We start from the raw sequence: 24704 nt of genomic DNA, 5'->3' as shown, positions 1-24704 counted from the left end.
ACATATTTTTTACTGTTGTTTATTTATTGTTATTTTTTACGTGTTACTGTCGCCGTATGGACGTTTTAAATTCTATCAATACTGAATGAATTCTAGTACGAGTCACTCACAATCAAAATATTATTTTTGGGACTCGAATTAAAATCGTCAGCAATGAATGCTAATTCGGGATTTAAAAAAACACTTGAAATATTGGGATTTATCATTCATTATTAATTTATTATTGACTACAGGCTTATTGTTAGAAAAATAGTAATAAATGGCACAAGTTTTAAATATGATAAGATTACGCCTGCGCCTTGTCCTGTAGCGGTACCTCCTCGGGCGATCTGATCTCCAATTGCCTCTGAGGGGGTTGAGCGCCCGCCCCACTCCTGCGCTCGTCGTCCCGCTTGCCGCGGATCTTACTCCAGTTCTTCTTAACCACCACGGCTGCCACCGCGCAGACCAGCCCCCCGATCACCAGCCCTATGATGGTCTTGTTGACCCCGGCACCGCTGACTGCCGGTCGGGACGGCTCGGGGCCCGCGTCCTCGGGTGGGGGAGCCTCCGCCGTGCCGCTGTCCCTCGCGCCGCCCTTCATCCCCGGCAGAACATTTATGGGCTTCTCGTCGACGCTTTCGCCCTTCACAGCTGGTGGTTCTTCCTCTGCAGCTAAAATAAATAAAAAAACAGAAATTAATATGCTGAAGTTTGTCAGACAAAGGGGCAGCACTGAGAAAGTAGAAGCAGCATATTTAGAAATATTATTGAAACTCGTGGCTGAAATTCATTAGCTTCAAATCTTTATTATATTTTTTATTGATTCTGTATGTCTATAAAATGGTTCAGCCGCTGACAGCTCCGTCGTAACCTCTCTAACACGCGTCGTTTCTGAGAAAGATTTGCTCGGTTTTTCTCATTATTACATTAGGTTAGGTTATTTAGTGTAAAGCGCGCATGAAGTGAGCATAAATTAACTGTTATTATTCAATGTCGTGTTTTAACTCGGTCGTTTTGCATTTCGTCTGTATGTAAATTTGCTTATACGTTACGTTTCTGGTTCAAGATGATGGCCGTTTTAATGTTCAGTAAATATTTTGTATATATGAAATCGTTGTGTTTGTATTTGGACTTAGTTATTCGCTTTTTTTAATCAATATTACTGTACTTACCCGCCTGAATTGGGACGGTGCCTTTATTTCGAAAAAAATTATAATTCCTTATTATTGAAATTAAAAAAAAGTTACATGAAACAAAATCAAAATCCCTGTCGAAGACTTAAAATACAATTTCTTATTAAATACTCTAAAAATACATACATTAGAAGATAGACGTAAAATAAACTATTTAACGTTCTTATTCAAAATACTTAACTCTAAATTCGACTGTTGTGAACTCCTGCAACTTATAAACATACATACACCCACAGTAACAACACGACAAAATACAATATTCTACAGCAGCACACATAAGCGTAACTAAATTGCCCACTCTCCGATACAACGACTTCACACCATGGGAAATCATTACTTGGGTGATGTTGACATATTCAATACCAACTTGGCAAGTTTTGTGGATCATTTAAAACATTTATTTCAACAATACTCCTAAACACATCATGTAAACCAGAGGTTCCCAAACTTTTTTGCCCCGTAGACCACTTGCCAAATTTTTTTTCCGTATACCCCCTGCCTGCCGAATATTGAATTTTCCTAAAACTATTAACGTACCATGTGATAATCATTTATTTTTTTAGTAAAAATATTCCCTTCTTGTTGTAAAGTTGCTCTGTCTTTACATTGTGCAGACAGGGGCACCCTTGTGAGGTATTACACCAAATCTAAATGAAGCAGGATAAGCAACGGGAATTTCTTTCTGTAGAAAGAAAGCCTTACAGAACTGCGCCTTAAGTTCTTTGTCAGTTCTTATTCCGGTCAGTTCTTCTTGTCACATGATATCCGATTCTTCAACGTTGCATTTCCATAGTTAAAATGTCCTCAAACTTTGTTTTGAAGTCTGTGTGAAGTTCATTTAAATGTTGAACGTCATTATTACCCTGGACGTTTTTCAACAAGTTGGGGAACTTGGAAAATTCGCGGCTTCCAATGTGTAATATTTTGCTTGAATTATTAATTCTGACGAGAAAAGGAACGTAGGCTCTATTTATGTACCTCAATTAACAACTTTACGAAATATAAAATTACAAATATCAAAAAAGTAATTTCTCAGTCTATTGTGTCATTTACGGAACTCCTAAATGTTGACTTGAGGTAAATGGGGGTCCGCTCGTATGTACCCCCATTTGAATCTCGTGGACCCCCAAAATTTTTCTCGCTGACATAGACCCCCAGCATGCCGATATGGACCCCTGGGGGTCCATATAGACCACTTTGGGAACCTCTGATGTAAACCTACAAATAGCTGTAATTTTCTGTTTTTGTTTCTTGTTTCAAAGTATTTGTCAAATTAAAATTATACTACCAACCATGTAAAAGCCCTCTGGGCGTTAAATAAATAAAATGTGGTTGGTGATTAAGTAAGTAGATATTTAAGTACCTACTTATAATACTTATGATTGGAGAGGAAATTTTGGTTTTGATTTAAATAAGATAAAATTAGAAACAATTTTTTTTGGACGCGAGGTTTATCATTCCCCCAACAAATAGTTATCTTGATTATAACCTCCCACTCATAAAGGTGGGATAATAACAGTATCAGTTTCCGTCAACTCCACGGAACGCAGAAATGGGAAGAACAACATCTTACCCGGGTCCATCTCGTGGTAAGGGGCATTAGCCCTGCCGACGGAGAGCCCTGTGGGCACGGGGGCGGGCAGGAGGACCGGGGGCGGGGGCGGGGCCGGGTGGCAGGGGATGGTCTGCAGGAGGCACGAGCCGACACACACGTTGGGCAACAGGCCGTGGCTGCGGCACACCTCGATGATCAGGGCGGGCGATGCGCCCTTGGGCAGCGTCAGGGCGCTCAAGTTGGTCAGGGCGGCAAACACGCCTGGCACGATAGGCTGGAATCAAATACACCGAATGGTGGTATTGTGAATAGGAACTACACACACCATGTTCTTTTTTATTCGGCTGTAAAATGTTTTAAATTCGGTCTCTTTAAATTAAAAAACGATACAGACGATGCGCCAAAAATATCATTCTCAAAGATTTTACATTCATGAGTTTGTGTTTTGTGTTCTCAGCTTTGCGGGTTGATGGCTGACGATATCAGCTTGATATTGATTATACTTAAATACTTATTTATAAAAACAGTTAATCTAATTAAAAAAAACCGCGAAAGATATTTTCGACGCATTTTAAGACATTAAATAGCTGATTTTAAACCCCTAACGGCCGATTTAAAAAAAAGATCCTAACAAATTTCAATTACAGACTCTATTTACTCGTTTTAAAAAAGTTTTGCCACAGCTCCAAATGTGATGTAGATTCACCCGTTATATGGTTGCTCTACGAGTTTCCGGACATCCTTTGTATACTATTTTATGCAACAGACTTTTTCACAAAATTTAATTTAAAAATATATATTATTTGGTTCCCGCTGTCGATTGTCGAACTCGATCCTCCTTGCTGAATCGCTTTTCCTACCAACTGTAGGATATAAAATGCAATATTATATTATTATATTTATGATATTGAGAAGAACCAGTTGACGCTGTCAATGTCAATGAGACTTTTGACGTAAATCTTTACCGTATCGTCTGCGATGGGGTTCCCGCCCAAGTCGAGCTCTTCCAGCGACACCATCCCGTCGAAGGTGTTCTCCGGCAGCTGCTGCAGGCTGCAGTCCACCAGCGACAGTTTCTGCAGCGCGGGCACGCTCAGGAACAAGGCGGCCGCGGGCAGCTTCAGGGGGTTGCCCCCCAGGTTCAGGTCCGACAAGGCGGACAGCCCGGAGAAGGTCTCCGGGTCTAAGACTGTCAGCTCGTTGTCGCTCATATCGATCGATTCCACGTGGGGGAGTGAATTGAAAGCCTGGAATTATAATAAGTTGGTTATTGAAAGCTTCAAACTATTATAATATGCTTGTTGAAAGTCTACAATTATAATACTACTTATGGAAGTTGAAAGCTTGGAATTATACTGATAAAATATTATTGAAGCCTGGAATTATAATAATATACCAAGTTTAAATTCGGATCATTTTAATGTGCCCAGCACCGTTTGACTCTTTTGACTCTTGGGTGTATTACGAGTGATTTTTTTTTTACAATTGAATATTTGGGTTTAATCTTGGTTTAATGCTAATGCCGAAACCGCTGTCACCCGACAAGCATTGCTGCCAAAGATATTAGAAGAACGAGATATGCTATGTTGGCCGCCGGACCGTAGCCGGAGTACTACCTAATTAGGGTACTTTGAACGGTATCTTGACGTGTACGCACAGAAATTTGTTCTATGTATTAGTGCGGATACCTTAGCGCAAGCGAAGGTGTGCAGTAGTATTGGTGAACAAAACCGGCGACACTCGGCAAAACAATTCCACTCAGTACGAACTGCGCATAGCACATCTCGTTCTTCTAATATCTTTGATTGCTGCATAAATGTAGTTTTTTTTAACATCTTGTGTGACTCGAGTCACATGGAATTGTTAATCGGGCTACTGTCACTTTGTAAAGTTTGAAATTTGCGAAAAGATATTATACTACATGATAGCAAATTCTATTTATTGTCGAAGAATGTAAATCAAATTAATATGATAATTGTGTAATGGGTGCGGTCAATAAATAATATGTATTCGATTCACAACAAGTGATATCTTATCTCTAGGTGATTCGTCACCCTTGCATTGCGTATTGAAATCAAACTATCTTAATTTTAATAATAACTTAAATTAACTCACGTTTCTGTCGACACTTTTGATGGCATTATTTTTAAGGCTGAGCTGTTTGAGATTGTCCAACTTTTCCGGAAACATGGTAGACGCGAGCTCCGAAATAGCGTTGTTGCTCAGGTCCAAGAATGTCACGGAAGCATCCAAAGCTTTGAGAACAGCTTCCAGCTTCTCGCCATGACAGTTGAAGGACACACCATCGGCAGAATCAACCTTTTGGCACTGGGATTTAGTTTTCTCATCTTCGTCGGATCCGACTTCGGGTAGCTTCTCTTCAGACTTTTTTTCTTCTGCTAATTTTTCTTCTTGAAACACTCCTCTTAAGTCAATATTGGGTATATCTCCACTACCCTCTATTTCTCCATCTTCAACAGGCTCTGGAAGATCATCTGGATATCTGATCGCGTCGCCATCTTTTTTTAATATCAGCTGATCATTAAACATTTCATCATCGGTTATTGTGTCTTCAGCAAATGTTATTTGTAACCTGAAAGTTATATTATGCATGTAATTACTATTATTTGTAACCAGAAAGTTATATTATGCATCTAATTACTGTTATTTGTAACATGTAAGTTATATTATGTATGTAATTACTGTTATTTGTAACCTGATAGTTATATTATGCGTGTAATTACTGTTATTTGCAGCCAGAAAGTTATATTATGCATGTAATTACTGTTATTTGCAACCAGAAAGTTATATTATGCATGTAATTACTGTTATTTGTAACCTGAAAGTTATATTATGCAAGTAATGACTGTTATTTTATGACATATCTGTTTTTTCATTTGGTACCTTTATCAAAATTGCTATCGATATTATTTGAATCAAATTATTATTACGCCATTAATATTGCATAATGCATATCGTAAAAATGATTAGTGACAAATAGTTACAAAAAGTTTGGAATCATGAAAAATATTCACTTCTCATAAAATGCATACAACTGGGTAATTTGAAATCGCTCTATTGTAATATTGTAATTATGATTTAAAATGTTTTTAAATACATCGATATGAATTGCGATTTTGTTTTCTTGAATGAATGAATGTAACGGAATCTTGGAAGTGAAAATAATTCCATTTCCCAACTTCCGATCGAGCTTGATGATACTCTGCAAACATACTCGTTGTCGATAATAATTCATTCCATTTATTTGGTGGCATTCATGCGCACACACGCGCATTTCTCTGAAATTTGATGACATTATGTTAATAAATAAAAATTTGCAGCAGTTAGTATGCGAAATAAATGTAGGTAATATCCAATCAGAATTTGGCTAAAGAAGGTTCAATCCTCAGTCAAACCCAAAAAAAGGATTAAAAAACATTTTAAAAATTCACAACAGTTTAGAGCCACTCCCTGGGAAGGAAGGTACCATCGTCAGTCGACCAAAAATAAATAAAAATTGCATAGTAATAAAAATAGATGTTGTATGGTTTGAAATACTTGTTTTTCACGGGTCGATTTTTTAACTAAATTTAATAAGTGGAGCAAGTTATAAAGTTTTTTTTAATCATAAACCCTGTATCACAAGAAGTCACAAGTCACTACTGTTGTGTACTACGTAATATTATGTTTAAAAGAAACATTTCTGGAATATATTCACAGAACTTCACGATCACGTCATAATACTCTCACTTGTCTAAGGTATATCACGCGACAGAACTTTGCTCAGCAAAGTTTCATATTGGATTCATAACATCAGACTTACGTCAGAGTAGTCAAGAAGAGAAGCACTAATAAATTCACAAGTTTCGCCATTATTGATTGATTAGTTAAACTTTAAACACTATTCACGCTCCCATCGGTGGAATATTTTTCAGAGGTAATCCAGTTGTGAACGAACTCCGGGTGAATCTACCTTAATAGTCTTGATAAGGTCTACTGCGGAGGGATTGATAACGCTTGTTGGCAGAAACACTATCTTATCTAAGCCTGATAAGGGAAATACTGTATATGGACATTTAACGCACTATGTTGCCGGAATCCGCTCCAATGTTTTAAATCTATTAGCTATGTAACTTATTTTTATTTGTAACTGTGATTCCAATTTGAGATAGCCCATGCCCGGTTGGCGTGCGCCAACACAGGGTGTCCAGATGATGTGTCTAGGTAGCGCGTTTTGTACAATTAAACCACCTATTCGTGTACCAATCGCCCCAAAACGCGTTCCCCTTCTAATCGCGCGTTTTGTGGATTGATTCAAGGGTTCCATATAATTCATCCGTTTCTTCTATTAATTTTCATGTCATTCATCAATTTTGTTCAAAACGCACCCACAAATCACCATAATATGTTGTAATGTGGGTATCTATGTACATATTATTCCCATAACTCGGATATGGTATTATGTAGCCAAAGCGGTTGTTCAATTCTATGGTATTTGAGTTAAAATTTTACTTTTTTTTGACTTCTTTCCAACATTTAAAACTAAACAGTTTATAAAATAAGGTGGTAGACGGTGGTAACTCTCGAATCAAAGAAGGTGTTTGAATAACAATAATAGGTTTAAACTTTTCTTATATCACGGATGAAAACACGGACCTAAGTGTGGTTTTATGACTACGTGTTTTCAAGTGGATGATTTAAAAAAAATCATAACTAACTGAGGTTCCCGGCGTTGTCCGGGCTGTACACAAAGTTTTTAGAAATCAGACATAGTCACTGATTTTCCTCTTATTGTATACGTCAAGTGTGCAAAATTTTATCAAGAAGTATCAAAATTCTGCTCTGGGGTGGCTTTTGAAATTTTGTGCAAAATTTTACCAATCTCGGAATAAAACTATAGATTTGACACTCTTCTCTAAATAATACTAGCTGAAGTCCCCGGCGTTGCCCGGAGTTTTTCAGAGTTTGTCGAAATCAGATGTAGACAGTAACCTTTCTCTTATTTTGAAGATTTGTTGTGAACAAGAGTAATAAATTTCATCAATCTCGGAATTAAACTGTAGATTTGCACTCACCTTTATATAATTAATAATAATAATTTAATAGTTTATTTTAATTCATGTCCATCGTATGATATTATGAAAAAACTTTTCAATTTGCATATTTGGAATATATATCCTTATCGAATTTTCTTTGAATTCTGTTTGGGTTTTTATCTTTCCCGCACTATCTGACTGCAATCATGAACAAACATTAAAATTGGTTTTCATTCGCAACGTAGCTCTTGAAATACTTTTACCGGCTGTATGACGATAGCCGCCCATATTATTATAACAAAATACATATTAGGTATTCTTATCGTGCGTTCTTATTTGTTTCGCTTTGCTGAAATTTTTACTAGCCGCAGAGAAGATGCTTCTGTATTGTTTCGCTTTTGCTCTTAAAACTTCGCTCAATTAAAATCGCAAATATTTTTATCCATTATTTTTTCTGACTTGAAATCATTTTTTTATATTACTAGCTGACCCGGCAAACGTTGTTTTGCCATATAAATTATTTCTTATCAATATTTTGGTTGTTAAAAAAAAAAAAAAATGAATGCACTGCGTTGCGATATATAATAAATGCCGAATGAAATGTCGAAATGACGCGACGCTTCTCGTGAATGACTTGTGCATGTGTGGATGAAAGTTCGATGTTCATTCAACAACATAAATAATTTAGTTCTGTTTTGAATTTGAACGACGGTTAAATTTGAGATTTATATATATATATATCTATTATATATACATATATATATGTATAGATCTTTATTCAAGTTCGCAGCAGAATATTGTAGGCAGTAGGTATACTGGAAAATTGTATCAGCGGTCTCCTGGTGTTTGCTTTTCTCAGAGAACTTGCAATCAATGCAACTATTTATTTTCTCTTACTACAGTGGCTAGTTGTTTTTGTGTTTACAATAATTCTTTCGCGCTTGTCGCGTACTTAACAACAATGCACACTTTATTAACTACCAGTACAGTGTCCGTAAAAAATTACGGTATATTAATTGTAGGATTGTTAAGCTGAAAGTTTATGAAAAGAACACATCAGAACGAGGAAAATTATTGCTGCAGAGTGATCAAGGAAAAATACTCGCCGTTACTTTGTAAATCTAGTTAGTAAAAATAACGCTTTCTTGAAAATGGAAAAGCTCAAACCGTTGAAAAATCATGAAATATGACTTTTCTTGTTTAACATTAACCCTGAACAAAATAAATACACATTTCATATGGAATTTCTTTTTAAAATAATTTTCTGACAAATAAAATAATATTATTATAGGTAAGTAGTTTATGCACTAAAGAAGTTTATATAAAAAAATCTGGTAATCATTTAAAAAAATATTTTTTATCGATTTACCGATTTATTACAATCAATTCCAATTTTGAAATTGCAAATCCAAGTTCTAGAGTTCATTGAACCAGAGTTACAAAGAGACACACAATCGTAATTAGTATTTTTGATGTATGGAAAAGTGAGGCATGCAACTGGCAGAGAAAGGATGAAAGTAGATTGCATGCTGTAGAAATGAGATCCCTGAGGCGTATGTGTGTTAAACCATGTATGAACGTGTGAGAAATGTGGAGATCCGCAAAGAGTGCAAGGCTGATGTGAGCGTAATGAGTAAGATTAAGAAAGGGACGCATATATGGTTTGGGCATGTAGATCGAATGAGCGAAGAAAGGAGTGCAAGGAGAATATATGACGCAAATGTGAATGGTAGAAGTCGGGGACGCCCGAGGACGGCATGGCACGATCAAGTCAATCAGATACTTGAGTCGGGCCATGTAAAGAGTCAGAAAAATAGAGGAGTATGTATGAGACGATGTACGAATGTGAACGAGGCAAGGAGTGTGTGCCAAGACCGAATTGTTTGTCGGTCCGTCCTCTCTGCCTACCCCTACGGGAAAACGGCGCGATGGTTAGTTTGTTAGTTGTGATGAATGTGTGTAAGTGCGAGCGAGATAGCATGCTTGCGAGATGCTATATAAGGCGATGCATACAAGGAGTGTCCTCTTTTGTTACAAGCAGCTCCCTAATAAATACCAGTACATAGATCAGGTATCATTATTGTGTACGACCTTTACCCGCTATAATAATCCATACATCACATTTGGCGCAGCCGGTAGGATAACTAGTGACTACGATCCTTTGATTTTCGCTGAATTTTTCCAAGCGAACCTTTTTTTATAGTTCTTACAATTCGCGTCGATTTATTTATTTAATTACTAACGTCCTTTTTTACATAGGAATAGTAAAAAATATACATAAATTAACTGCCTCAGTAACAATCTTTCTATTAATTTAGTGATAAATTGAACATGTCCACTGACTCAATAATGATGGTAATTATTTCCCTCCGTTAGAATTCTGGGCAATGAGGAGTACATGTACATAAACATATATTATGGTATTTAGTCCCAGAATTTCTATGACTAGCCAATACGGTTAGTGTGATCACTAAATCATTTCCGGTTTAAGGTCGACCTCGGATCATATGAGAGGTCGACTTTGATCTTAATTTAGGCTTACCCTCCAAATGATTTCGTTTTAGTTGATTATTTATTACTCATTACATACCTAGTCAGAACTTAAATTGACTCACCGTTTTTCATTATTTTAGGGATGTAACGTTACCGATTTAGATACCGATATGTCGGCCGATAATGAACCATTGATAAAAGTTTACATTATTATTGAGCCCATAAACTGTCACCTAGTCATCGCACTAAACATATATCTGCAGGAATCATTCATATTGTATCAGTTTGATAAGATTCCGATGGTCACAAATCATTCTATTTGTCTCGCATTCGCGGACGTCGCACAGTGGGCTGAAAATCGCCTTTCATAGACATAGAGACTTTAATTTTCGAGAGTATTTTTTTTGGTTAGAAATAGATTCTGCTGATCATTACTACGCTATAAAATTTCGTACGAAGCAATTGCGTGTACAAATGAAGGAGTTATCATTTTTTTAAGAAAAATTTGTATGGCACTGACATTAAAAATGAGGCTATCTCTGGAATCATATATTATAGCATTTTATAGCATAGTAATATGATCAGCAGAATCCATTTCTAGCCAAAAAAAATACCCTTGAAAATTCAAGTCTCTATGTCGATGAAAGGCGATTTTCAGCCCACTGTGCGTCGCCACAACATGTTGTATTGTCGAGCGAGTTGTACACATCTGTTTCCGGATTGTCAGCATTAGTTGCCTTCCAAGCAGTTTATCGGGTTCGATTGTTGTGAATTTTTTTTTTCTACTTTTATTATTTTGAGTATATTTTTTAGAATTAGCCGTGATTTTTCACGAGTCTTCACTAGTAAAATAAATAAAATTAAACACTGCAGTTCGCGGCGCAGTACTGTATCGATTCCTTGCGAGATTCATAGCTGATTGCACCGGTGCATGTTACAGCAGTGAGCTGTAGTGAGCATTTTCAGCCATTGGATAATGCAGCTATATATTGTTGCATTATAGATGCACTTCCGTGACCATGAAATCACGCGACCTTTGTGGAATTCACCTATATACACATGAGGTCGTCAGTGGACCTAGTCACCCAGTACCACATCGAGTGTCACTTGCATAATTCGCTTTGTTTCTCAATCGTTTTCGTTCACTGTTTATCCACAACTAACAATTCCAAGATGTATGATCCATACCGATTGGAAATAACGGATATCTCCAATTTGCGTAAGAGTTTTCGAGTTCTAAGCCCTAAACAAGCCAATGAAATTGATTGTTCAAAAATAATTTCGATATTTTTCAATATTTAAGATGGTGGCAGTTTTAATTGTTTAGTAAAGATAATTTTTTCAATTTTTTTTTGTGAAAACGTCGTATTATATTTACACTTTCTTATTTACATTTCTTCAATATTATGCATGGTACCTGCTCGAAGAAAGTTTTAAAAATAATTGCGGTTGAGATAGTGACTTTCTTTGGGCAAATTATATAATTCCTTATTTGAAATTTAAAAATGTTACCCAAAATATATGGTTTATAATTAAGTAGGTAGATATTTAAGTACCTACTTACAAATCTTGTGAATCACAGAAAATTTTGGTTTTGATTTATTAAAATACGAGAAAATTGTAAACATGCTTTTTGGACGTGGAGTCTACTATTGTAGGTGTATCATATTTTCAATCGTTTGAATACCGTTTTGTAGCCGAGGGATCCAAAGCTTCGGGTTTGTACTCGGTATTAGTTCAATCCTCTAAAAGTCCTCTAATCATTAATATTATAATCGTACGAGTATAGATCTGGCATAATTTGCCATTTTATATTATTATAAGATCTTATGAATGTATTATGAATAATTATACATTCGTACACCGCATTAGAGTTACATGTGTGTTATGTATTAGGTATTATGTTATGCAAGTATGTTATATACCTATTGGCTTGGTTTATACGTTAATCAATTGATGCATAGTATAGACTCGGTCATGAAACGAGAAATATGATTGAACTAGCACAGACCCGTGAAAAACCACGGATCAGACCAATTTTTAAAATGGCAATTGAAATATTTTGCAGTTAAAAAAAAAGATTTATCGCTTGTCTGAATTCTCCAAACAAACACTTCCAATTTAAAAAATGAAAACACTTAAATTCATAGCAAATCCGAGTTCTACCACCAGAACCAGAGTTACAAATAGACAACCGAAATGAGTATTTTTTGGCCGTCGTCCCTCGGGTCGGTAAGCAATCGACATAACCTGAATGCTGCAAGACCTGCGCAGAAAATTAAGTTCGTTATTGGAAGGTAATCTGCAGCGCAGTTCAGTGTGGAACTTTTCTGCGCAGGCTTACAGAATTTGATATGAAAATCATGTCAAAATATTGGCTAGCAAAGAACGTCCCGAGTTTGGGAAACATCTTCTGTTTTCATTAGGACTTATTATTTTCATCTTTACAAAACTGTCCTTTCCTCTATCATCTTGGCAACATTGCATAAATCTTATGAAATGACCGCACACAATACTAATGATAAATTAGGCACTGGTAATTTAGTATTGCTCTCAGTTGAGAAGCACTGCTCTAATGCTCGATGCATTCTAGTTTTCGTTATTCGCGACCGTGAATTTATTAATTGCATACGGTACTTCTTACCTATCAAGATCACACCTAACCTTCTGCATAATATTATTACTGTCGTATAATAATGATAGGTTCACCTCATTGAAGATCATATCCGCTAGGAAATGGGATGCAATTATCTTAGGCCCGGTATATAAGTCACTCCGTCCTAGCTAAGTACGACATACCTCGCTCAAATTTAACTAACTAACCATCACGCCGTTTCCACGAAGGGGTAGGCAGAGAGACCAAATAACTCGGTCTTGGCACACACTCCTTGCCTCATTCACTTTCATACATCTTCTCATACATACTCTTCTATTATTCTGACTCTTGACATGACCAAGTGAATCAGATTCTCAAATATCTGAATCACTTGGTCGTGCCATGTCTTCTGACGTGTCATTCAAAGTAGTCATTTTTCATATAATAAAAAAAGAACAAAGTTACTCTAAACTTTTGAATAATTTACAAAATGGAACAACGGATACATATGTTGCTCTTTTTTTGCTGAAACTCAGCTGGCGTACACAAGACAAAATGCTGTTTTTCAGTGATGTTTCGCAGACACCACCTGTCGAAAGTGCGTACAATATATGCATCATTACACACAATCCTATAACAGACAGAGAGGTTACAACGGAGTTCTCAGCAGCAGGATCATAGCAACTACTTATTGTTTCTGTACAAATATTGTGAATATGGTTCCATGATATTTCATCAAAATTAAAATTCAACAAACCTTTAAAAAGTTATACATATAGAGTTATTAAAAGTGATGAAACAAAAACTAAGTGTAATAGTTACCTATTTAACCTAGTTTTTGTTTAATCACTTTTCATGACTTTATACCACTTTTTTTAGGTGTGTTGAATTTTCACCTGTGAATAAGAGAAATTTTGCTATCGTTATAGATCTACACACAAACGTGTGCAGATTTTAATGACATATAATTACATTAAAGTTTTACATTTATTTTACATTACATTCGCTTATCTTCAATATATGTGTGGACAGCTTTATCGTTTTGCCCAACATTTGTACACAGTTGACATTTGTCACATGAGAACGGGTCGCTTCTACGATTCGTTCTTGTTCTTAAGTTCAACAGCTCGGCTGTGGAACGAACTGCCGGCCTCTGTGTTTCCTCCCTCCTACAACATGGGACTCTTCAAGACCCATGTTCACTCCTTCCTCTCCACAAAAAGACCCTCCACACAGCATCCCCAAAGATGAAATAGGCCCTGAGGGAAATTATTTTCTTCAGGGCCTCCTGTGTGGAGTTAATATAAAAAAAAATAATAAAAAAATCGTCCATGAATGTTCCATCACCATTTAGAAAACATGGCTGCCATATATAAACAAAGACATACATAGCCTTAGTTAAGGCTCCGTAGTAAGCGTTCAAAGATGGTTTGAAATGGAGATATGTAAATACGAATATTAGCGCTAATATTAAAAAAGTTTAATAACTAAGCAAAAATGGTGAAAATATTTTGAAATAGAGCAAAATCTCCCGACAAATGCTTAAGTTGCATTTAAAGATACACTATGTTTTTTTCATATCTATTACATATTAAATAACAGAACAAAACGTGTTTATAATAATTTCCGGAGCATGCTTTGGGATTTTTTCATATCGAGGGAATTTCAAATAATTACAGTTTCTGCTTTACAAATTTATAGACCCTTGGGGATTTTACCAGGTGTGGATTTTTTTTTACCATTTCACGTGAAAAATACACGTTCTTTTTTCAAATAAGTTAAACATTTTATACCTTTTTTCTTGTACGTTTTTATATGTATTTTTTTTCATTTCCTGTTGCGGTGACTCAATAATGTTTATCAGTAAACCGTGATTATTAGAAAAAAATCTCCATAAAAACATAATCTTCAATAGAGATATTGTCGTTTAGGTAGAAATATGAAGAAGATAAAATTATAAAATACTAAAATTTTATTTCATCGGAAAATATAATTGTCATTTATCTTATCGACTTTATTTGTCACTTTTCTAATTGATCGCCGGTTTTTGTTATCAACATTGAAATAAATTAAATATTATTTCATATTTCTAATTATAACAAATGATGGTATCGGGTAGCGTTAAACATTAAAATTGCGATAATGCAATAAATTGCAACGAAGTTGAGTCCATATTAGGCTCTGAACAAATAGTCCGTAGAAGTGTGATTATGACTAAACTAATGCCGCCAATTAACATAACACCTTTCGACTCTTAGGCCGTAAACGGACCAATGAAATTATTGGTCATTTGTTCAAGTCAATAAACATATTTGGTTCAAGAAATAATTGATATTTAAATATGTTGGTTCTATTTCTCCAGAAGTGAGGGAAAAGTTAGCTTACTTCGGGTACACACAAACACCTCTCTCGGTGTTTGATGTATGTCTTCAGTGCTATTAGGCTTGGGCTACTTGAACATGAAGATAACTAGTTTTCCTAGTAATCGAGAGTTCATTTATAAATTTTCAAATAAAGTTCTGAGAAATCAATGATAAAATATTATATTACAAATACCTAATTTCTTTGATATTTTTTTCGTGAAAATAGTCCACTTTTACACGGTAGTGATAAGGCTGGTAACTCCTAGTACAAGCGGAAATTGGTGAATCTACACCACAGAGAAGCCGAAAATTTTTTCGAGTTTTTTTTTTTTTACTTTTTTCGATTTTTTCCTCCCTTTTTGATACATGGAGCTACGCTTCGCAGCATTTTAAAAGACATTAAACAGCTGACATTAATCGCTTGGCGACGGTTTTTTTTTAAATTTGAACTATAAATTTTCTCACTTCTAGGCTCGATTTACTCGAAACCGAAAGCTGAAATTATTAAAAGTAATAACCCAAAATCGACAAATATAATGTAGATTCATCAGTTTTACCGTGTGTATTACTCACTAGTTATAATATATTTGATGTAAAATGTACATATGTTTTAAATATGGAAACCACACAAGAGTCCACTCTGCAGCTAGTGGAACTATAGCATCCTCAATCATCCCCAATTGGGGTAAAGCTGAAGGGAATGGGGATGGGAAGAAGACGGGTAAGAGCAAGGTTGGGAAGTACCTGGCTATTTAGATCTGGCCATTTCAAACAAAGTTTAGATTTGAATGGTGATATTTTACCAGGGCGATACTGAGAGTACCTACCAATGGTACTACTAACAAAAATCAAGGTGCTTTTATAAAAGTGATTTATATATTATTACATTTAATTTTGCATTGAAATGATATGGCGAATATCTTATATAGTATTTACCATTTTTGGTACTTTTGGTCTTATCTTAATATTTTTTTTTCACCTCAGAACTGTACTAATATTTACCTGATAAACCACCAACAGTCTTGCGCTATTACGCTCCTTGTAAAAAATTCAATAATAATAATAATAATGATTGGATTATTTGCATAGCGCCGTTTCCGTGAGAAAATCACCTCAAGGGCGCTTAACAGCTTAATTCGTGCATTTAATTTATTCATATCACTTTGACTTATAACTTATAACTTATCACTTGTTCAACCCATGTTTTAACTGCTTATATAAGTTTTTACATTTATTATCCACCTTGTAATTTGTGAAACGCATAAGTCTTGCAAAACTTAAAAAAAGGAGTTTTGTCATTTGCCATTTTTCTCATAGAGTAATGTAAAATAGAGTAGAGAGCACATACAGACTTACAGACATGGAGACTTGAAACTGAGTGTTCATTTGTTTTGGTGGAGAAATGTGGTGCGGAGAGGGGACTCTCGCGTTCAACAGTCGAATGATACTTACGGACCATGCCACCATTATTAACCGAACGTACTGGGGGTGTCAATGCAATGTGAATTATGTTTTGCTACCTTGAAATTTTAGGCAAAACCTTATTTTTGGTACCCGCGGAAAGTTACGATGTACGTCCAAACCATTTTAGTGTTTGCAGTAAGACAACACACAGAATAAAGGCATTACAAAAAATCCGACGTTGGTTTTAGGTAGCGATGGATAAATTCCCGGCAATTTATATTTGGGAATATTCCCGAAACGAAGAATATTGCAGGAATTTTCATATAAATGGCGAAATACCCCATGAGGTTGTATCCTACAATGAAATTTCATGTTATTTACAATGTATCATATTAATTAGAGCATGCTGAGGGTAGAAGTTTTTAAAATTTTTGGAAAATACCAAATATTACCGGAGATAGCCATCAAAATGTAGATATGTATTTGCGGCCAGCTGATAAGTATGTGATGTCAAGGTATATACAATGAATCAGTGAACACCATCACTACTGACCTTAACTTAACTTAACTTAAGTTAACTTCGGTTAAGTTCATAACCCGTCATTTTTGGCGATATTGAAAAACTAATTTTACTGTTGTTATTTTTTTTAAACATAATACATTTTTATAAAAAAAAATGAAACCTCATTCAGGATAAATTTCTTGGAAAAAAAATTATTTCCCGACTTTGGGTCACTGAATATCCCGTGGTGCACATCAGTTGTGGGTGGATGTCCCAACGTCTACCTTCATCAAAGTGGAGCTACTTTTTTCAGTGTCTCATTTAATTATAACACATCTATTGTTTTTCAAATCAAATTCGGTTCGAACATAACCTAACATTTGAATTCACTAAAATTTGTTCCAAATTCAGTGTTGCCATGGTAATGAAATTTTTTAGTAGCATTTTATTAAATTTTTTGTCTAGCTGCATGTACATTGTAACACTTATTGTTTTGTTGTTTCAGTACTGCAATGGCGGCGACCTGGCCGACTACCTGGGCGCAATGGGCACACTCAGCGAGGACACGATCCGCCTGTTTGTGCGGCAGCTGGCCGGAGCGATGCGCGCGCTGCACGCAAAGGGCGTCGTGCACCGCGACCTCAAGCCACAGAACATCCTGCTAGCGCACGCTCCCTCCAAGCACCACCCTGCGCCCTCAGAGATCCGCCTTAAGATAGGTGAGCAAAGCCCTCTGAAGTTGTAAGGCATGTGTTAGGATTTCTCTTCTATATCTACCGCATGACACTATCTGACTAAGACAAGTAAAAAGCCTGTACAGGAACTGGAAACACGCCCTTCTGCATACATTTCTGAGATGCTGCAGTACCAGGAGAGCCTGAAAAGCTAAAACCTAACTAACTAACTAACCAACCAACCAACTAACACGCTGTTTCCCCACAAGGGTAGGAAACGAGGACGGACTGCCAAACAACTTGGTCTTGGCACTCACTCCTCGCCTCATTCACATTCATACATACTTTTCTGTTATTCTGAGTCTTGACGTGGCCCGACTCAAGTATCTGGTTCTCTTGATCTTTCCATGTCTTCCTCGGGCGGTCCCCGACATCTTCTCCCATTCATATGTTCTCCTTATGCTCTCGAGTGGGAAAACATCTATGATTCTAGAAATAATGGATATAACCACTACATTTTGTTCACCATGCTATATAACAACAGACCGTCTAAAAACGGAATTGACTGACGCATACCTCCAATATTTTTAATTTTGGTTGGCTAAAGCTTGTTCAGTTTCCTCAGCTTCGTTTTTCCACTGTAGGTGTAGGCCAAGTCTTTGTTCCCCTGGTTTTCTAGTCCCTGAGTTTTTGGAATAACAATTTAATGTTGATTTCTTGTTTTAGCTGATTTCGGGTTTGCAAGATTCCTACAAGATGGGGTCATGGCTGCCACCCTTTGTGGATCTCCTATGTACATGGTAAGTCTAAATGTTGTCCTTTTCCTCCTATGGTTACCAGAACTTATTAAATAAATTGTTTCTGCTTTACATATAATATTAGAAACAACGTTCTGTTTACATATTACATCTCTTAACATCTGTTGTATCCTTTCGTTCTGTTACACAGTTCGTTTACGAGTTTCAGGGGAGAGGTTACATCGGAGCTTTGTATCAACTAGATCACTACCTTCTGTTGTTTGCTCGCTATAAACTGTATCATTTGAATTTGGCCCGTACATGGAAACAATATGGTAACATGGAAAGGTACATTTTTAGATGCGGTGATGCAAAAAGTACAGGTATGCTGTAGTACCAGTTTCAGTGCTTAGCTTATTGTATCCAGGAGATCTAAAAAACTGCAGCCCTTCTTTTGTCGGTTAATTTATGTGTTTTTGTTGAACTTATCTTCATTAGGATAAAATCATTCTTACAATGTCTATTTTTTCAGGCCCCTGAAGTGATAATGTCCCTGCAGTACGACGCCAAAGCGGACTTGTGGAGTCTTGGCACCATCGTGTTCCAGTGTCTCACGGGCAAGGCCCCCTTCCAGGCACAAACCCCGCAAGCCCTCAAGATGTTCTACGAGAAGAATGCCAACCTATCGCCAAAGTATGTCAAGCAATCAATCATTATTAACTAGCACCAATCTAATCTCAATACTTCCTGATTAAAATCCAACCTCCTTCCCTTCATCAGAGCCTGTGTTCCAAGTTCTAACAAAAAAGTGCCACCTGGTGTACCACTGGGACAGGTGTACTCCTAAATGGGATGGTGCATTCAAATTGTTTCAGTTATTGTTACCTCAAAATTACCTTAATTTGTTTTATGGAAGACCATATTACTAAGTAATATTATATTGTGTCTGGAAATAAGATGATAAAAAGTTTAGTTTATTTGTTTCTAATGCTGAGTTTACACAAAAATTAAAAAAATATTCTCAACTATACAATTTGAGCGATGTGTCAATTTCTTTTGAAAAACAAATTAAATCACTGATAATTCTTTGCTTCAAGGTATTATATATCTGTGTGCGAAATGAAGAATGGTATGAGTCAATTTTAGCTCTAACGAAATGATACATTCAACCTTTCGCCCTTACGTTTTTTTTTAGTACTAAACATATCGACGGTCCCGAAGAACAATGTCATATGTGCAAATATTTGTAGTTTTGCAGTAGAGCTGTTTGAAGTTTCGTTCCTGCATTTTTACTGTTTTTAATAATATATTTCTCAATTAAATAGATAGGGGTTAATGCAAAATATCAAACACTATATTTCTTGATCTTAAAAACAGTAAATATGCAGAAAAGAAACCTTAAACAGTTCTACTGCAAAACTACAAATTTGCCACATCCGAAATTGTTCTTGGGGGCTGTCGATATTATCAATGTCATTTACTTCAATATAATGTTATACATGTATTATTTTATTCATCTAACTTTATTTGTAAGATGTGCAACTAAGGTTTGGGAATATACTTTCTGCTACAAGCAGTCGATATTCGAAATATGTACACGGAATTGAGTTGCTTTGTAATTTTTTTTTCTGTGAGAACTATACAGTGACTGCTTAAAGCTGTCAATATCAACTTCTTGTAGATGTTTGTATATTCCCATCCTTAGGGGTGCATGTTAACATGCATGTTGGGTGCAAAAATAATAAATTAACATTAATGTGTGTCTATTAGGATACCTATTGGGACGAGTCCCGAGCTGACGGACCTGCTGATGGGTCTCCTGAGGAGGAATGCCCGAGACCGGATGCCGTTTGATGTTTTCTTCAACCATCCTTTTTTACAGAGGCCAAGGACACCACCCGCAAACGGTAAGTTCAAAAGAATTTATAAAACAAACATTTTTAGTTTCGATTAACTTCACCTCTGCCACTGTTGTAGGTTGGCAATAATTAATTAATTAGTGTATGGCTCACATGCCTAGAATTGTTCAGCTGTCATACATTAGGTTAGGTTAGGATAATTTCAAAAAAATATATGTTATTTTTGAAGATAATATCTATACATTTGTTATGCCGAAACGTTAATTATGTGAAATTCCCTCGATAGAAAAAAATCGCAAAGTAAGCTCTGAAAATTATTAGAAACATGTTTTGTTCTGTTATTACGTTATAGGCATGAAAAAATTCACAGTGTATATATGCAACTAAAGCATTTGTCGAGAGATTTTTGCTCTATTTCAAACGAGTCGTGTTTTATTAAATATTTTCACCATATTAATTAATATCCTTATAATATACTTAATTATTATCCTTTTTTAATATTAGCACTAATATTCGTATTTACATATCTCCCTTTCAAACCATCTTTGATAGCTTACTACAGGACCTTAAGAAGGCATGATGTTTAATTTTACATTTTTACACGTGTTCCTAACATGGTAGTTGTGAAAATAATAATCATTAAAAATATTATTATTTTTACCTCGCTTTGCAAAGCATCATATTTGACAGGTTAGCTTTAAACTTGTGACAGACGATGCTATAAGCGCTCTATATTTTCGTGGATTGGCCTATTTCACCATATCGCTCGCCATTGGTAGTGTAGTGTATGGCAAGAGATTTGCTGAAATAGGCCAAGCCATGATGCGTATAGCGCAATGTGTCACCTACCTAAAGGTAAGGTAGGGTACTTACACAAATAGCTAAAGATCCCTTATTCAAATCCCGATAATAAACAAATGTAAATTCCCCATAAATGTTAAGGAAGCTAAAAGTCTTGCAGCTTTTCGTGTGTTGTGAAGTCCAAATATTAATACGTAGGTAATAGAACATTATTATACTAGTTTTAGAATAGTTTTGTACTAGACATAAAATGTAAAATTTTATAGCTTTTTTTTTTTTTTTTATAGTGAATACCTCACAAGAGTCCCAACTGCTCCCGTCTGGAGCCAGTGAGACTATGGCATCCCCAATTGGGGGATGTTGTGAGGCTGAAGGTAAGTGGGGAAGGGAAATAGGAAGGTGGGGAAGTACCTGGCTATTCAGATCTAGTCACTAAACACGGCTAAAGCCATTTGGAGCAACGTTTCAATTCTGAATGGTGGTCTTACACCAGGGCGATACTGGTAGTATCTTCCACTCTGGAACGTGCCGCAAATATACTATATATTATTTTAATTAATTAATTGTGAAATAACACAAATTAATCAAATAAAATTTATTTGCGCACGCCGGGTTCGAACCCGCGACCTTCGGAATGGCAGTCCAATGCGTTACCACTGGACTATGCCGGCCGTCAAGCTAAATAAAATATACCAAAAAAAAAGAAAAAAAGTGGAGTCACTAAGTTACAGCTTGACACACTTAAATTTGAAGGTGGTGAAATGGAACTAAACAAACTTTTTTTTAAATTATGCAACTGACTGAAAAGCTAAGTTTGTCAAGCTGTACATACATTTATTCTCTTAATAGGAGATGGGTAATGTAGGAGTTACTCTTTATCAATCCAAAAGTGATTTTTACTTTCGCTAATAATAGGCGTGAAGATTTAATTACACAATACTGCAATAGCCCCTTGTATGCCTGTGTTGCAGTGGACTTGCCCCAACTGAGCCCCCCCGTGCCCCACGCCCCCGCGCGAGACATCCCCTCCGCAGCCACTCCTGTGGCCCTTAAGACTCCACCCTTCCACCTGGCCAGCAGGACACCACCTATTGGTAAGACAAAGATATACTTAAATACTTTCGAGGTCATGAGCAAAAATTATTACTATCCATAGACATATGAATATTAGTAGACCTGCCTGCCCTAAGTGATTAAAAGCGTATTATTCCCCACTCCCCATACCGGTTCCATTGGAGCCGGCTGTGCTCGCGTATGGCGTCCCGTGAATCTTGAGAATGTGACGTCATCATTCTTGTTCGAACTAGCGTCGAGCTATGGTCGAGGCATTTTATGAAATAACACGGCAAAATAGTGGCTTGTGCCATGAAAACTTGTAAAAATAGATGTGAAAAAGAGAATAAACCCAATTGTCGTATTACATTCCATATGTAAGCATCATTTTAAGCTTATTCACATCGTATAATATGAATCAGTTGTAGAAACATATACTATCACATCGAGATACATCTGGTCGAATGTAGCGATTCTCAAGTGTGCGCATCGTTGTTACTGGGAAGTAAATTATGAACACTTATAAAAGTGTCTTAACTAAATACGTAAACAAAATATTCGACTCTGAAAATAGAAGAATTTTTTTTTGCCGAATTTGGACTTCGCAAATTGTTCATAACGTGGCGAGTAATTTGCGCTCCCATGTAAAAATGTCTATTCATTCAAAAGCAGATTTTACTTTTAAGAACTAAATGGTGATATTATAATGCGAGATGCCTATATACTGTCAGATTGATTTATTGACGAATCACAGTCAGCTTTACCCCCTTCGTTCTTCAACAGTTGATTTTACCCCTCACCTTTAATTTCTAGTCTATATATTCATATGTCTGTGTTACTATCTAATTTTCTGCGTGTTGGAAAATGATATTAGTCCTATTTACTAAGGGCCAGATGTATGAACTCCAGTCACAAATCGACGTTCAGCGACATTTTAAATTTTTGGACAGTTTTTGCCACTTCGAATAACAGCAGTGTAGCTTCCAACTGCCAATTATGGGCCCTGTAACGTGTTCTATTACACGCAAAATGAAGCGTAAATCAAATCCACAATAAAATACGACAGTAAAGAGCTCATTCAACTGGTTTTGAATAAATCACGGGAAAAGTGGAATGAAGGAAACAGGTAGGCTGTTTCCTTCAATTGAATTCCCATGAATCCAGGCAGTAGGGCTCTCGATGAACTTGTTCTGTTCACGGAGTTAAATTTCCTCCGAAACGAGATAAACGAGATGTGATTTTGATATTTAGCACAAAGCATGTGAATAATACAACGAGTATACTACGATTGCACCTTCTTGCTATATGACACGAATTCGACAGTTGTACTTGCGACAATTTACAATGCAACAAAAATTCTTATTGCTTCTTATTTTCAAATGTGGGTAAGGCTGTTTTTAAGGAAGAAAATGGATAGTAGGTATGACAGTAGGTACATGATGGGAAAAATAGTAGATATTATCCAAAACTGTTTCAATACTAAACAGGCCCAAACTGGGATTCAAATAACAAGGCCTAAGTATTCAGTGTCTTGACAACATCTTTGATGAATACAGGAGTTTATTGCAAAAGGTAGTCCAGTTGAATGGCTAAGGACGCGTTGTTTCACAGAATTTTTAGAATTCATCAAATTTCTAAGCTAATTTTCAAGTTCTGTTATTATTTCAGTTCCGTGAAAAAACTGGCTTATACTCATATAACAAAAAAAATTTGAATAAAACTTTCACAGAACTTGAAAATTAGCTTCGAAATTTGATGAATTCTTCAAATTCTGTGAAGCAACTAGCCCTAAGCGCTGATACCACATTTCTGTCCTTTTTACTCCCGTACTGAATGAGAAACATTAGAACACATCATCATTTGAAAGCTTGTGCACCAAAGTACATAAGCTCCGTGGTCGAGTGGTTACCGTCATTGGCTATGAATCCAGAGGTTGTGTTATTTCACAATTTAAACAAAACAAAAAAAATATATATATATATATAGTATATTTGCGGTATGTTCCACCATTCAGAATCAAAATTGTGCTTGAAATGGCTTTGACCATTGATCAGATATGAATAGTCAGATACTCCCCACCTTCTTCTTCTCCACCTCCTTCCCCTCCCCACTATCTTTATATCTTCAATCTCTCAACACACCCCAATTGGGGATGCCATAGTATGGGAGCAGGTTATACTTACAGTGGTAATTAATACCTGAAATAACTCTTCAGAAGATTAAGAAGCAAACAACTGACTAATTAATGATGTTTACTACACTATGCGTCAATAACATTCTCTTCAAATTAGACAATGAGTCAAAATATCATCTTAACGTCAGGAAGTCATTGATTTGTTCTAGAATTTTTGACCTCCTGACTTTTGATACCATACACATATTTTCCAATTAGATATTTCAATCTACAGTAAATAATAAAGTTTTTTTATAAACACAATTAATAATCATTTAAATTG

The 24704-nt window shown here is 36.1% G+C and overlaps 2 protein-coding genes across 3 annotated transcripts in view; one reads left to right on the top strand and one right to left on the bottom strand.

Moving 5' to 3' along the window:
• The window catches only part of Atg1 (serine/threonine-protein kinase unc-51-like protein Atg1), a 146196-nt gene that overhangs the window by 109987 nt on the left and 11505 nt on the right, over window positions 1-24704 (top strand). For both annotated transcript variants that reach the window (XM_089636685.1, XM_089636684.1), the window contains exons 3-7: window positions 17630-17843; window positions 18525-18598; window positions 19068-19228; window positions 20306-20442; window positions 22167-22289. In XM_089636685.1, the coding sequence (XP_089492811.1) occupies window positions 17630-17843; window positions 18525-18598; window positions 19068-19228; window positions 20306-20442; window positions 22167-22289 (709 nt within the window). The remainder of the gene's footprint in view (window positions 1-17629; window positions 17844-18524; window positions 18599-19067; window positions 19229-20305; window positions 20443-22166; window positions 22290-24704) is intronic.
• On the bottom strand, window positions 111-6738 carry LOC149420395 (uncharacterized). Its single transcript, XM_089636122.1, has 5 exons — window positions 6554-6738; window positions 4846-5323; window positions 3696-3977; window positions 2749-3004; window positions 111-654 (listed from the first exon to the last, which is right to left on the bottom strand). The coding sequence occupies exons 1-5, from the start codon at window positions 6601-6603 to the stop codon at window positions 287-289; spliced, it is 1434 nt and encodes a 477-aa protein (XP_089492248.1). The 5' UTR covers window positions 6604-6738; the 3' UTR covers window positions 111-286.

Source organism: Hesperophylax consimilis, chromosome 10, assembly GCF_061612785.1.
Source record: "Hesperophylax consimilis isolate HC1 chromosome 10, BYU_Hcon_1.0, whole genome shotgun sequence".
Taxonomy (NCBI): Eukaryota; Metazoa; Arthropoda; class Insecta; order Trichoptera; family Limnephilidae; genus Hesperophylax; species Hesperophylax consimilis.
Note: the sequence above shows the minus strand (reverse complement) of the source record. Positions and strands in the feature narration are given on the sequence as shown.